This window comes from Protopterus annectens, chromosome 11.part0, assembly GCF_019279795.1.
Source record: "Protopterus annectens isolate FY-2018-M chromosome 11.part0, PAN1.0, whole genome shotgun sequence".
Lineage (NCBI taxonomy): Eukaryota > Metazoa > Chordata > Ceratodontiformes > Protopteridae > Protopterus > Protopterus annectens.
This window is the reverse complement of record NC_056745.1, coordinates 265,222,228-265,237,452: the sequence shown is the minus strand read 5'-3', so window position 1 is coordinate 265,237,452 and position 15,225 is coordinate 265,222,228. Positions and strand designations below refer to the sequence as shown.

The window sequence follows — 15,225 nt, the reverse complement described above, 5'->3', positions numbered from 1 at the left end:
AGGGTTATGAAAGAAGGTAGGCAAGTGAATGATCTGGTTTAGAGAGACCTCAGTGACCACTTTAGGCATAAAGGAAAGGTTGGTCCTAAGAGAGAGAGAGAGTCTCTGTCCGGGTGGAAAGTGATGAAAGGTTCCACAGACATAAGGGCCTTTACCTCTGAAATCCTTTAAGATGAAGTAATGACTAGCAGGAAGGCTGCCTTCCAGGTCAGAAATTTAATGTCTGTGGTGGCAGCTGGCTTGAAATGTGGGAGTCTGAGCTTCTTCAGAATGAAACTGAGACCCTTCTGGGGAACAGAAGGCTTCCTTGAGGATCTAATGTGGATAACCCCTCTCAGGAGTTGTTTCATGAGAGGGTGGGAGAAGAGAGGAGGCTAAGTAGGCAGATAAGATGAAATTGCCGAAGCGAGAATTTTAACAGAGGTATAAGTAAGTCCTTTAACAAAAACTCCTGGTAAGTATGACAGGATCAGACATCTGAGCTCGAACAGGCCTCTGTTCTTTTTGTTTGCATCTCTTCTATTTGGCAGAGTAAGATTTTCTTGTGCTAGCTCTCCTGGCTTCTTTGAGAATGTACAGGACCTGTCTGTGGAGTGAGATGCCCATCTACAGGTGGTCAAGGTATCATCCAAGGTGTCAGTCTGAGAGTGTCCAGGTTGGGAAGTATGATGGTGCCCTTGTTCTGCATTAACAGGTCCACTCGCTGAAGCAGTAACCATGGTTCCTTCTTGGTTAGACTGAGCATTACAGGATACCAGTGCTACCTTGGCCAATCTGAGACTATTAGAATGATCCTTGGCCATTCTTCCCTTATCTTCAGCAGCACCCTGGGTAGCAAAGATATCTGGGGGAACACACAGAGGAACAGGCCTGTCGAAAGGAATGAGAAGTTACCTGTCTTCCAAGTTGACCTTGTTTTGGTCCTTGAGTAAAACTTTTTCAAGTGAGCACTTTCTTTGGTGGCAAAAAGGTCTATCTGTGGCACACCCCATTCTTTGGCTACACTATGGAAAACTTCCAGATGCAGTTGCCTCTCGTGAGGATTTGACAGGCTCCTGCTTAGGTGATTTGCCAGTTGGCTGGCTTCTCCTGGTAGGTAGTGTGCCATGAGTTGTAGGCTTAGGGAGTTTGCAGTTTCCCAAAGGTCCATGGCTATGTGGCAAATATGTTAAGAGCGAGTCCCCTCTGCTTATGTACTACATAAATGTGATATTGTCCGGCTTTACTAGGACTCCTGGTTTCCATCGGTCTTTGAAAGCAAATATGCTTTGAGTTTCTCTAGATCTGTTGCCTGAATGAGATAGTCATCTAAGTATGGGTAAATATGAATGCCCCTTGACCTGCAGAAAGCCATCAGTGACACTATACATTCTGTAAAAACTCTGGGTGCAGCAGACAAACCAAAGGGCACAGCACAGAACTGATAATGCCTTACACCTGCTCTGAAGCATAAGAATCTCCTGCAAGGTTTTTCTATGGGAATGTGGAGTTGTGTTCTTTAGACCCAAAGTCACCATGAAAGCATTGGGAGAGATCATGGTCAGCAGTTTTTGAAGGGTCAGCATTTTGAATTTTGGAACCTACAAGAATTGGCTTCCAGGTACCCTCTTTTCCGGTAACTAGAAAAAGCCCTGAGTAAAATCTTTTTCTTTGTAATGAGTTTGGTACTGATTCCACAGAACCTTAGGTGCATAGGTGCTGTGTTTGCTTTAAGGCCTCTCTCTCTGGTTTGGTGGAATACCTGGGAAAACTGACTGAATCAGAGGCTGTTTGATCTGGAGTTTGTAACCTCTTTGTATGATTTTTCTGTATCCAGTGATCACTGGTAAGGACAGTCTGATTCTTTAAGAAAGACAGACATCCTCCTAGTCTGACAGGAGGTAGTGAGGGAGGAGTGGGACTTGAGGCTATGTGGAAAGGGAGTGTCATGGGACAGACAGGATTGCTCCCTGCTGGATCCCTGTTGGCAGGATCCCACAGGCCTATTGGAATCTGCTTGCCACTGTCTGGGAAGCTAGTGCTGCCTTTGACTCCTTTCCCTTTGAAGTCTCCTATGTCTAGGCTTAGACTGGGAGGCTAGAAAGGACCAGCATTTGTTAGTGAAACTGCAGCTGAAGTGAGGAGGTTGGACCTGAAGAAAGTCCTTGACCATTTGCAAGGACTTGGCCTTATCCTCTATCTTCTTAAGTATGGCTTCAGCTTTGGGTCCAAAAAGGAAATCTTTGTCCAAAGGGGCATCCAAGAGAATGGCTTTCACATGTTCAGGGAGAGGACTGCTTTCTCAGTCAGGCATGTCTTCTAATAATAGATCATGTACCTGCTGCCCAACAGGGTGAGAAGCTTCCAGGGCATCCCTGGTGTAGCTCAAGGAATGCTCAGCTACTTGGGAGCAAGAATCACATAAGTCTAGCAGTTCCTTTGGGAGGGCCTTATTTTCAGTCCCCACCAGATTTTGCTTCATCTGGTCTTAAATGGTTTCCTGATACTTCACCATCTGAAACTAGCCATTCAATGCCCTTATGACAATGGTAGCAGAGGCATAGACTTTCCTTCAAAACCTATGCAAGCCTCTGCTTTCTTTTGTCAGTTGGCAAGGGATTTTTGGAAGCAGTAGCTTTAGCTCCCTTAGGACCATGAGTCACCAATTCAGGGTCTGCTACAAGGTTCTTGAAAAGGTGTCTGTGGGAATCTAGAACTCTGCAAAATCTATCAAGTTTCTGAGGGGCAAGGGGGAGGGAGTCTGGTTGAAAAGAAGAATCCAGCAAGACATTACCCACCACTTCTAAGACCAGATGAATGCAAGAGGTTTATGCTCAGGGAGCTTTAGAAATTCCTTAAGCCTCTTTTTGGATTGTGGATAGTCCTGTGCTTCCCATTTAAAGTGTTCCTTCATGGTATGTAGGGTCTCCCTAAAAGAAATGTCCTCGGGGGGGGGGGGGTGGAGTCTGAGACATATCTTTTTTTCTTTTACCAGGGAGAATTAAAGGGCAGAACCAGGGAGAGAGAGAGAGACGTCTGGATCTGACTGTGGTGTTCAAATCCTCAGCCAACCTGTGTCCTGTTGTTAGCCATGAGATTTGGGGCAGTAGCCAGTAGGCCTCAGTCGGGGCAAGCTGGATGCAGCTTTTTTATGCGAGACCTTAGGCTTAAGAACTGAGGCCGATGTCCATACTAGGAATGAGATGTAGACAGGCAGCCGAATCCAGAGGATGGTGAACTGAGGCAATCTCCTAACAAGGAGATACTTTGATACCCCCTTGTTTGTGAGTAGTAGTCAAAAGCTGAAACCTGCAAAGCAATTGGACCCAACCAACAAGCTAAGTCCTTCAGCTTGTGTGGAAGTAGAGGGACCTGACGGCATACTGGACTCCAAACGGGTCTCGATACAAGTCTGTGCCACAACCTCAGTTGTCGGAGGGGACTGCAAAGGCATCTCATCTTCTTTGATAACAAGCCTAAGTGGACTGGCAAACAAGCATTATCCATTACCCTAATTTTTGGGCACTTTTCCTTCTTATGCCTAAGGAGATCAGCCTCAGCTCGACTGGCAGATGACATAGTACGTGAAGGTCTCAGCAACTCACTAAAGTAGCTAGCTAAAATCCTAGCCCTACGCTTTACTGTTCTACTGTTCAAGTGAGCACAGAACTGCCAGGTATGTTGAGCCCAAGCAAGTTACACAAGAGGAGTGAAAGTTCTGGTATGGTATCTATGGTATCTGCTTGCCACAGTGGAGACAGTTTTCCAAAAGATAAGAGAAGCTTCCCAATTGGATACTTAGTTTTAGATGTCTTCTTTCTCTGGTGCACACCCACCAACATACTGACTAGCACTCTGCTTCGGGCTCCAATGGCAAGAAGGAACTGAGGTTATGGCGCTGGCTGATTCCCTTCATACTCAGACATCTTGACATCAGTCAGGGTGTCTACCCGTTTCAGGAGAAAGAAACAATTCTCTGGTAGTCAGGCCGGCCGAGGGCTTCTGCAATAGGAAATCCCATCAGAAATCGCTGCAACAGTAAAACACGAAAAACATCTGAATTTTTAAATATGCATTTATACAGAAAATTTTTATATGTGAGCATTTTACAAATGAAACTACATTTCCAAGCATAAAGGGGGTACTTTTTATATTTTTGTTTAAAGTGTAACAATCAGCTGAAAGTTAATTCTAAAAGATGTACTTCTCCATGTCTTTATTTTGCACCTGGTGTTACCTGCAGTCATGCAAATCGTGTTGTTCTGTAAACACTATTCAGTAACTTTGATAATACTTCTGCAAACGTGGGAAAAGCATTAAGAATACTGGAAAAAGCCTGCTCTGTCTACACAGAGATAGATTAGCTGCAAAGTGTGTGAAACTAGTGAGAAATGGAAGTGTGAACACTTATTTTCTTTTCTGCATAATAAAGTAATGAGAGAAAAAATCACAAAGTTTCCAAATCGTGAATAAAAGCATTTTTCTATAGAAGTAGTCTTTCAGACTTATGACAAAAAGGGTTGTCTTGAAAGGTAGAGGTAACCTCCCGAATGATGGAATGTTCTTGCAAAAGTAGTTGTTTTCTTTCTACAGATAAAATGTCACTACAAATTTACACTTAACAGGATTCTGTAGGGATTCCTCTTACAGACCCACCATCCACGTGTCAGGACCGTAATATGTAGCTAACAACTCAATATCCAATTCATATTTTAAATTAAACTGTCCATTAAGTAAATAATAAGGCTTCACATAAAAAAAAATCAATTCACTGTCTCCCCCATACCAAATACCCACATACAATCGGTGGCAGGCAGGGTCATCAAGGACTTTGGTATGCATGTTAACAATAGCCTCTCCTTTGATCACCACTTCTCTGTGGTGGTTAGAAAATCCTTTTGCTTTGCATAACTTATCCTTTGTTGTACTTCCTCAAGGTCCAAAGAAGTTACAGTCAGACTATATTCATCCATTATTGAGCCCATAATTGAATGCAGTGCACCCTTTGGCATGTATTTCACTATGCACTGAAACCAATTAAAGAGACTTCAATGTTACCTCACCAAAAAGATCTCAGATCTTAGTCAGTTAGTCTGAAAGACCCATCATTCTACTGTATCATACAGACTCCTGAGGGGTGATCTCTGCTTAGCCTTCTGTGTTATGGGCAACACAGCACTCTCTGAACTTCTTCACTTAAAAATAACCAGTCGGAAAGCAAACGCCAGTTATACAGATCTAAACCTACACTACCACATCAAGGATACAACTCGGCATAGCAGATACCTAATCCGATGCACTCCCCACTTCTGGAATAAGCTGTCCTTGCCTATCAAGCAGATGCTTCCATAGCAACCTTTTAAAACCAGTCTGGATGACTGGATGGGTGATTGCAAATTTTCACCAGGAATATGTGGGGAAAGTCTACGTAATGGGGGATACTGTTAAGTCTCCTATCAGTGCTGGCAGATGTGGTTGAACTGCTCGATGGCCTTCCTGGCTGTAAACTTAGGAAGAACCTATGAGTTGTCTAATTCCCCAGCAGCAAATGTTCTCTGCTAGGAAGCTGGGGTTCTCCACAACTTCTGGTGTATGCATCATGATAAAAATAATGCACGTATTTTACAAATATTAGTACTCATGAAAAACATATACAGTACTCACTGTCAGCTGTTCTTTGAGTAGGCTCTGCGGGAGATAACAGCAGCAATTTCCTTCCTGGGGACCTTCACTTGGTAGGAGAGTGCTTCCAATCCTATTTTTCTCAGTTCTAGCATGGAACATCAGAGAGCTACACAGGTATGGAGTACTCTTATCTCTGTAGATCTCTTACTGTGAAAAGACAGCAGTTCTTACACTGCAACAAGTTAGAGCTGCTGCAACACTGCTTCCATGTTTGACTGCTACAGTCTTCCCTTCGCTGGTAGCTTAGCAGTGGTTATTCTTCATTGTAAACATCCACAGCAATTCAAACTCTGACACATCCAGCAGGGGGAGGCAGTTATTTTTGAAGTGTATGGTTAGCAGAAATTACAAGTAACAGCATCAACATATACCATACTGCACAATACATTACATCAAAACAAAAGGAAATTCTGTTAAAATAGTCAGTGCTGAACTAGAAAACATTGGAAAAGTAGAGACAGAATTTATTACACAAACACACTCCCACATGTGGGGCACAAACTAAGTGCTTAACTGGTACACAAACCCTGATCACCAGAAATACTACAAATGTACTATTAAGCTGCAGTGACCAGCAAGAATCCATACAATAGGCTGAAGCTGGCATCAGTCAGTCCAGGCATGTCAAGTGCCACATCAAAGAGATTTCTTTTTTCTCCAAAATGCAGCAATTCAGTTTCAGAACAATAAATACTGGAGGTTCACTCCCTATACAAAGCTGGAAGGAATGGTGAAGTCCCCAGTTGAAGAATAAAGTTTTACTGTACTTTCTAACATGTCAGCATGCCATTTCTGCCATTAGCTGTGTTGAAATGGTACTGAAATGCTTCTTTGATCAACAGTACAGAAAATGGCGGTAGCTGTGCGTGGTCTATGTACCCTGTAATTTCAAAAATGTTTAAGCTACTTCAGAACTGTATAACAAATGAACACAACATTGATAATTAATATGATCACATCTATATTCTTGCTAACAGGATGTCAGACACGGCCTACTGGAAACAAGAAAAAGGACTAACATATGGCAGACCTGGATGATTGACTGGTTAATTAAAACTAATGTATACAGATCAGTATCAACAGAAAGGAACTGAAGCAAAAAAAAAAAAGAACAAGTCACACTTAAATTCATAGTAGTTTTGCCATTCAAAGACACAAACTGTGAACTGAGGAATGTAACTTCCACACTTTCTGTTCTTCTCCAGTTTTTTTTTTCACGACATAATTCATACTCTGCAAAAAACATGCCTTACCATCATATATCATATCTGTTGTTTTGGTGATTAAAATGAAGAATAAAAAGGCCACAAAGATGAACCCCACGAAGAAGAGCTCTGTAACAAATACAAACAAGATGTTATAAAGGAACCCTTAACCTGATAAATAGAATAAAATATAATGAATGAAAAAGTGGCATATGTATTTCAAATAAATCCTTTAAACTATAAAACCTCAGTACAATGCAAGCTGAATGGCACAGACTAAAGAATGAATGATCCCTGTCATATTTTATTTTTAACACATTTCTTTATATTAAATAAATAAATAAAGCAAGTTTAAGTTTGAAAAGATTTGCTGACATGTGCTATATGTGTGCAAATGGGATCCACTGCAAATTCGGGCTGTTTAATTTTTATTATTTTTTTTATTACAACTAAAAAAAATAAGTACTTTTTGTTACTAGGTGTTATCTTTAAGCATATAATCCAACTAAAATTAATTCGCTTGTGTGCTGAACATAACTAAACTTCATTCTTTTGCCTTATTTTGCTGATATTCAGTGGATGACCATGGGCTCTCATTGGCCTGTGGAACACAGGTGGACTCCTAAATCACCCTTATTATCATCTGAAAAAAAAAGTCAGCCTTGATGTGGGGGTTTAGTTAACAAATCTTGCCCACTCTGCAACAATGATCTTCAGGAAAAAGAAATGTGACTAGCACAGTACATAAACCATTACTCCTACCTGGATATAACCAAATGTAACATTAATACATGGTTAGGGTGTAGATGATAACATGATAAACTTATGACTGCTGGGGTACGGTCATTAGTGTGAACTCAAAGTGACCAAATACAAAAGAACAGCTGAAAGCTATTTCTTCTTCTCCTAATTCTTTATTGGAGTTTCTGCTTGAGGATTATTTCTGGATTACAAATAGACCAACCATGGGTTATGCACATATAACTCCTCTGTCAGCCCATTCTTTCTCTGAATTTGATTGGTGTGTTGGTTAACAACAACCCAAATCATTATTATGTATGAATTAATACATACATGCCACCTGTCCCTTTACAGCAGCACAACCTGACACCACTAACGCTCAACAATTGGATAGTTCCAGAAACATAGGTGGCGTACATATAATGATAATCAGAATCTAAGCTGATGCGCTGACAGATAAGAGGGAAATCTAACAGCTAGATTGTTCTTCAAAGGCTATATGACTGAAGCTCATTTGGCTGAGGTTAACAGATTTAACTGGCAATTCAGAAAACCTTAGTTAACTTCTGAGCTAGTTAAAATAATTAGCAAAATGCAGGAGGTGCAACCCCCTGCATAAGGGTTGATCTTTTTCACCCATGCAGAAAAAGGCCTTTTCATTTGTACAAGTAGTCTATAAGTCTAGAATGGATGAATGCTCTTCACTGAATTGGTCTTCTATTCCATAATCCAGATTCAATGAGGACTCCTTTCCAGATCTTCGCAATCTAACAGACTATGTTCAGCCCACAGACTAGATCTAGATAGCTTTAGCCACCAAACACGCACACACCCGCACACACACATGCACACACACACACACACACACACACACACACACACACACACACACACACACACACACACACACACACAAATATATTAGGAAACTGCTGAGGAATGGCTAAAGTCGAATCCTGGAGAAGTTCTAAATGTGTTTTCCATCTTTTCCACTATAACTAGATCCCTAGTGAAGAACCTCACATAGCCTCAGGTATCCATTTTTTGTGGGGAAAATGGCTTTTGCTAATGAAAGGCTAGAAACTCGTTTACAAGTTAAAAGAGCTACAAGGCTAGGAACCTGAATGCCTCCACATCCTGGGGCTGACCAGCATTAACTTTACTTGCACCTCTGAACAAACCTATGAACTATCCTATGCAACAGGATAACTCACCAACTACTAATCAAAAACAACTTGAAAGAGTAATCCATACTAGCAAGAATGTTCATATTAACAACACTCACTGATTCTGTCACAGATAATGGTGGGTTCTCATACTTTAACAAATCCCTGATTAATTTGCCTCACAACTCATCAAATTAGCTTTCCTAACTTCTGGCAGAATCACAGATATCCAAACACCCAGGCACACTAATCTTAATATGGCACAACTAAATCACAACCTTAATGTCCTCTTTAACCAAAAAGGCATGCAAGGCTCACCAACATTTTAGACTTCTATCATTTGTAATCTGAAAAGTTGGAGGATCTATAATCAAGCAGGCTTTCTGTTTAAATTCTGCTGAGTTACTAACCACCATAAGATCATCCCCATAAACCAACAATTTATTTAGTTGCCACTGCTGTGATATCTTGAAGTTTACTCCCATCCAAACAAGCTCAAGCTTTCTTTTCAGCCATTTCAAAATTAGTGACACACTAGTACAAGCATTTCTTATTCTGTAACACATTAACCTTCATTGTACACAGGTACTATTTGTGTTACTTTTGCATTATACTGAGGGTTGCTTACTGTGTAATATCTTTACTTTCAGTGTACATGCACTGTACTACACTATCTTTCAGTACAATGTACAGTTCAAAGATGCTATTGCACTAATTCTGCAGTCTGCAAGGTACTTCCTACAATATCATCAATAATTCTACTCTAAATCATTATAAATGCCCGTTAGGCAATGCCTCAATACTAGGAAATACATCCAAACTACAAAAACAAACAAACTAGCTTGGAACAATGACAAGTAAAACAGTACTGACAGTGTACAGAGACCCTATTTTGATCACAGATCTATTTTTTTTAATAATTCCTGCTGTAATATGTTGTTCATCTTAAAGATATTTATCATTCCTGAAGATTACATCTCTGGCTGGTACACTTCAGTTACTCACCTAATGCACTTTTACCTTTGTCTATATTCTATTAAAGGATCTTCCTGTTAATTCTAATCCTCTTGAGATACTGTATTGGCCTTCATGAATTTTTCCTTGTGACCTGCTTCCTATGTAATGGCACATACCTTGCTTTGCAATCACATACATAACAGCACTTATGATGTCCACCACTGCCTTTAAACAGCAACCGATTTGGCACTTAAAAATGCAGGTCAATTCTGGCCGCACATTTCTTTACAAATTCAGCTGATACAACAGATCACAGCTTCCTCAAGAATGCCCCATATTAATCCCTCCCACATATGAAGATACCAGGTGATGAAGTAAGCATTTGCAGTTAGTGACTTTTAACATTATATGTACAGAAAGCAGGCACTTTTTAGATATGCTTTCCCTCCATGCCTGTCAACCATCAGGCCCCCATTCACCAAGAAAAACCATCACACAGGAAGACACAAAGAGATTCTGGTGCTACATCCCAAGTGCTTCTCTCTATAGCCAGAATACCACAGCAAATGCCCAATGGCCTCAGTGCCTGGCTTTACTCCTATCCTCAGAGCTTGGGACTAGTTATCTTTAAGGACAGAACTTAAATCTTCTCCAGGCTGGGGAACTGTATGACATTCTATGTCTAATTATTTCCCTAGTACACAATTACAGAGCGCAATCTTTTTATTTTATTTATTCAGACACATCTCTCTCTCTCTCTCTCTCTATATATATATATATATATATATATATATGCATGTAAGTGTGTGTGTGGATATGTATATATGTATGTATGTATGTGTATACATATACACATATTTATGCATATTTGTGTGTATACACACACACACACACACACACACATTTACAGAAATAAGATATGTAAAGTTATACAGAAAACATTGGAAATATTAATCAAGGATAACAGTAATTACAAACTTCCAAGATGGCTGCACACTGAGTAAAGGCCTAATTTCAGTTCTTCCACTGTAAATACAAACTCGAAAACAGAGCCAGTGAATTTGTCATTTTGGGTATATATAAGTTACTAGCTAGTAAGTACACTGCATGGATGCAAGCAAAGAAGAAATTAGAGAACCTAAAAAAAAATCAACCACGAAAGGTGAGGAGAAAATAAAACACTGGTTGTGAAGAATCCTGCAGCTGTGCACCTTTGGTGCAAGACAAGACTTTCAGTAACCTAGAGAAAAAAAAAGTAAAATGTGCTCATCATAGCTGATTAAAATAAATGAAACACTGAAGGAGTATAATCAACTCAAATAACAAAAGGCTGGAAAAAATGGAAGAAACTTTAAAGAGATATTCATATGAGCTGATAAAACTGGAAAAATTAGAGGTCAAAATGAAGAAAAGGCTGGCTGAGTATGAGACTGTTCAAAAAATATTAGAATTGGAGGACAGAACACATAGGGAAATCCTGAGACTTTCTGCTGTCCCAGAGAAACTGAAAGGAACATACTGTATTCATTTTATGAAAGCACAAATAAGCAACAGGGCTGGTATTCCACAGCAGGAGCTGTTAACTGAAAGGGCACATTGTGTGTATGTTACAAATCTGGCCACGAGAAAGCAGCCAAGACCTCTAATAGTACAGATGCAATCCAACAAGCGAAAAGAGTTGATTCTGACAAAACTGTGGCAGAAGGACAAAGTAACAGAAACTGGAGACAGTAAAGTGTTAGGAGAAAATGATTACTCACAGTAGACCAGGCAGAAGAGGAGGAAATTTATTCTAGCAATCAAGGAATGCTGAGAGGCAGGCGTCAAACTCAAGCTGCTGTTTCCAGCTATCTTCAAAATATTTTTGCCCAGAATGCCAAAGTCATTTTTGATGCAGAACATGCTATAGAGGAAATACAAAAGTCTGTCCAACAAAATGTGAGCTACCAAACAGAAGTGGACTCTGCTTCTTGTTATTCTGATAATAAAGCTCATAGAGAGACTATGTGAGTGAAACCTTTACCAATGGTCCAAAGGAAAATGTTTGAGAAATGGAGTAAAAAGAGTTGACTAGAAGAACCAGGAGTATGTTGAAAATGAATCAGAGACTGAAGGTGGGAGATGGAGATCAACAAGAAGAAAACCAGCAATGAATAAACGTAGGATTAAAAAGCATCAATCACATATGTGAAATATGGCTGAGCATGCAAACATGGAAATACTGGACTTTTTTAACTATCTTAGGTGACTCCAAAACATATGTGCTAATTCATGTCACTGATGTTTGGAAGAACATTAAGGAGAGAGGAAGAGAAAGGAAAAAGAACTGTAAATAAAACAATTTTATACTTAATATTTTTATTTAAAACATGACATATACTGCATGTTAGAGAGTAAAGCATTTTCAACAATTTTTGTGTGCTATAGAGATATTAACGAAAACAGGTTCCGTTCTTTCTTTTTATTTAGTGTTAAGAAATGTAGGCACTGTAATGTAAAAAGAGAAGAAAGCCTGGACAAAAACATGTTAAACATAATGGGCTGGAATCTTGACTTGTTGAGGCAAGGGGCAAGATGCAAAAGTACAGAGATCATGACACAAGTAAAACTGATATGGCTTTTTTATTTTTGCATATGGGATTGACTGGACTAAAGCACTTGACTTGATCTAATAAGTTTTAAGTGGAAGCAAGTGAATAAAAGAACACCAAATATAATGAAAAGTTTTCCATTAGCAAATAAATTTTCTCAGTGCGACATGAGAAACTTGTAGCTGAAGGCAACTGTTTATCTGGTTCTCATATTTCCATGGAGAGAAGATGATAAGAGGGCAATAACAACAGAATATGTTTTCCTTTCAATGGCTAAAAGATAATGTTTTTTGAAATCCTTCTACATCTGGGAGATGAATAAAGATAAGGCAAAAACAGACAGCACTTAAAGTACAAGCACAAACTATACCATACATCTTTGCACAGATAACCTTAAATATAGGTCAATTAAAGCCTGAGAGTGTAGCTGTCAATCTGGGACAATTGTCCCTATATATTTGAAGATGTATATAGTTTTGTGTGTTTGTACTAAGTTAACAGGTTCGGGGGGGGGGGGGGGTTAAAGATTTTCATTAAAAGAAAAAGTCTTTTAAGATGTCACAAATGGATATGACAAGAAACAACTGTTAAATGATCAACCTGCCAAACATTAGTGCATGCATGTAACACAAAAGCTGTTATACATAACACATGGAAATAACAACTTCTTATCATAATGGCAACACTTTCCATATTATCTTTGAACATGAATGGTCTCTCAGATATATACACAAAAAGAATACACAGCGAACTATACTAACAAATGCAGAATGCAAACAACTGTGCTATAGCAGACACATTTTGAAAGAAATGAGCGGGTGATTATGATAAAAAAAGGATTTCAGTTCGGTTATTCAGCAGAATATCTGGAATAAAGGAAAAGGAGAGTGCTTGCATTAATTGCTAGAAGAGTGACAGAAGTGGGAAAAAGTCAATAATGGTAGATCTGTAGTATTGAGGGGCTACTACAAGGGAAAGGGATTATGCTGGTATGTATTTATATGCCACCTAAAACTGTTACAATGGAGCTTAAGAAAATTCTAGGAGAAATAATCAGCTTTCAGCAGGAAATATTACTTTCAAGTGGGGACCAGAATTTGATTTGCAACAGTGAGGATGTATCTGGGGGGCCCTGAAGGGAAAATATAACAGAAGAGGGTAAATTTTTGAAGAAATTTATGAAAATATTTTGTATGGAAGATGTGAATTCAGTAGCAGGAGCTCATAAATAATTTACATATTATTCCCAAAGGTATAAAAACTGGGCTAGGCTAAACAGAAATTATATTTCATAGGACCATATGCATGTAATTGAAAGTTCTGATACACATCTAATACCTATTTCAGATCATGCACCAAGAGTAGCTAAAATAAAAATTAGACACTGGTGGTAACCCACCTATCTGTTAAACAGAGAGAAATTTAAGGAACGGGTAGTGGAAATTATTCGGGAAGATACAAATTTCTTTGGGAAATACAGCTAGGAAGGGGAATAAAATGAAAATGGGAAGTTAGAAACTAGGTAGAAATAAAAGAGATATGCTTAAGATGTAACAAGATTTACTTAGAGGGACTGACAAAGGTTAAAGTATTGCAGAATAGCAGAATCTCACAAAATAAGTGGATGCACAACTGTAGAGTGCTGAAGAGAAAATAAGGGAGTATCTGGACAATATTAATGAGTTTAAAAATAACTGTTGTTAAGCAACTGCTTTTTGATAACTATAGCACAAATGCTTTTAGTACAATGACTCAGGCAATCAATAATAGAAAGGGTTGTTGCCAAGCTTAAAGGAGTCTATAACCTGGAAAATAACCAGAGATTCTGTACCGATATTAGAAATATTTTGGCAATTTTATGAAAATCTGAATAAAGCAGAAAAATGTGGAAATCAAGAAAAAGTATAAATGGCAATATTTACGGAACAATTAAATATGCCATCGTTAGAGGCTCAATTCTTAACAGGGTAGGAGGAGATGAGATAAAAATGGTGATGTATAACCAATCTAAGGGAAGGTCTGCAGGAGTAGATGGTATTCCTCTGGAAGTTTGGAAACTAAGAGGGGAAAAAAGTGATAACGATCTGGAAGGTTTTGTTTAACAGTATTTTTATTTATTTATTTATCATTTGTTAACAGGGAAAGTCCGACTTGGAAAGAAGCCAACTTTCAGGGGATCGGAGAAGAAAATAAAAATGGAGGGTTCTTCTAAGTTCTGTTTGAACAAAGGAACCAGGCAGGGAGGTCTTACTTTTCCTTTGTTATTTGCATTATATTTAGAAACATTCACAGAGAAAATAAGGGATTTACAAATTCAAGGATATAATTGGTATGGTAATCGAGAAAAGTTGGCTTTATCTGCAGATGACATTATTTTGTACCTCAAAAAAACAGAAAAGGACATTTCAGTGTTGTGGAAGTTTCAAGTCTTTTCGGGATACAAAATTAATGAAGATAAAAACAAAGGCAATAGCTGTAAACTATGTACCCACACATGAATTTGTGCAGCAATACCCATATTTAAGGGGACACAATAAAATGAAGTACTTAAGGAGTACGGGTTAAAAACAATTCTGTTATGACAGCTAAGGATGTGTGGGAGGATACTAAACGAGATAATACAAAAACTGAGAAAATAGAAGCTCTGTTTTATGGATAAGGATAGCGAGATGCAAGCAGTGAAAATGGTTATCTCTTTAGTTTTATATACAGGTCAGGCACAGTTTTATCAAGCAGAGAAGAAGTAGATAATTAATAAAGAGTTGAAGGATTTTATCTGCTAGGGGAATGAAGCAAGAGTCAAGTGAGAAAAGATGATCCTACAATAGAACAAGGTGGTTTGGGATTACCTGGTTTGAAGGGGTATTTTCACAGCTACACAGTTAAGGCTCCTATACATAG

General features: G+C 38.9%; 1 protein-coding gene across 1 annotated transcript in view; it reads right to left on the bottom strand.

The window, feature by feature from the left end:
• The window catches only part of TM7SF3 (transmembrane 7 superfamily member 3), a 559,640-nt gene that overhangs the window by 184,588 nt on the left and 359,827 nt on the right, over window positions 1-15,225 (bottom strand). The window contains exon 8 of the mRNA XM_044087728.1: window positions 6,918-6,998. Coding sequence (XP_043943663.1) covers window positions 6,918-6,998 — 81 coding nt within the window. The remainder of the gene's footprint in view (window positions 1-6,917; window positions 6,999-15,225) is intronic.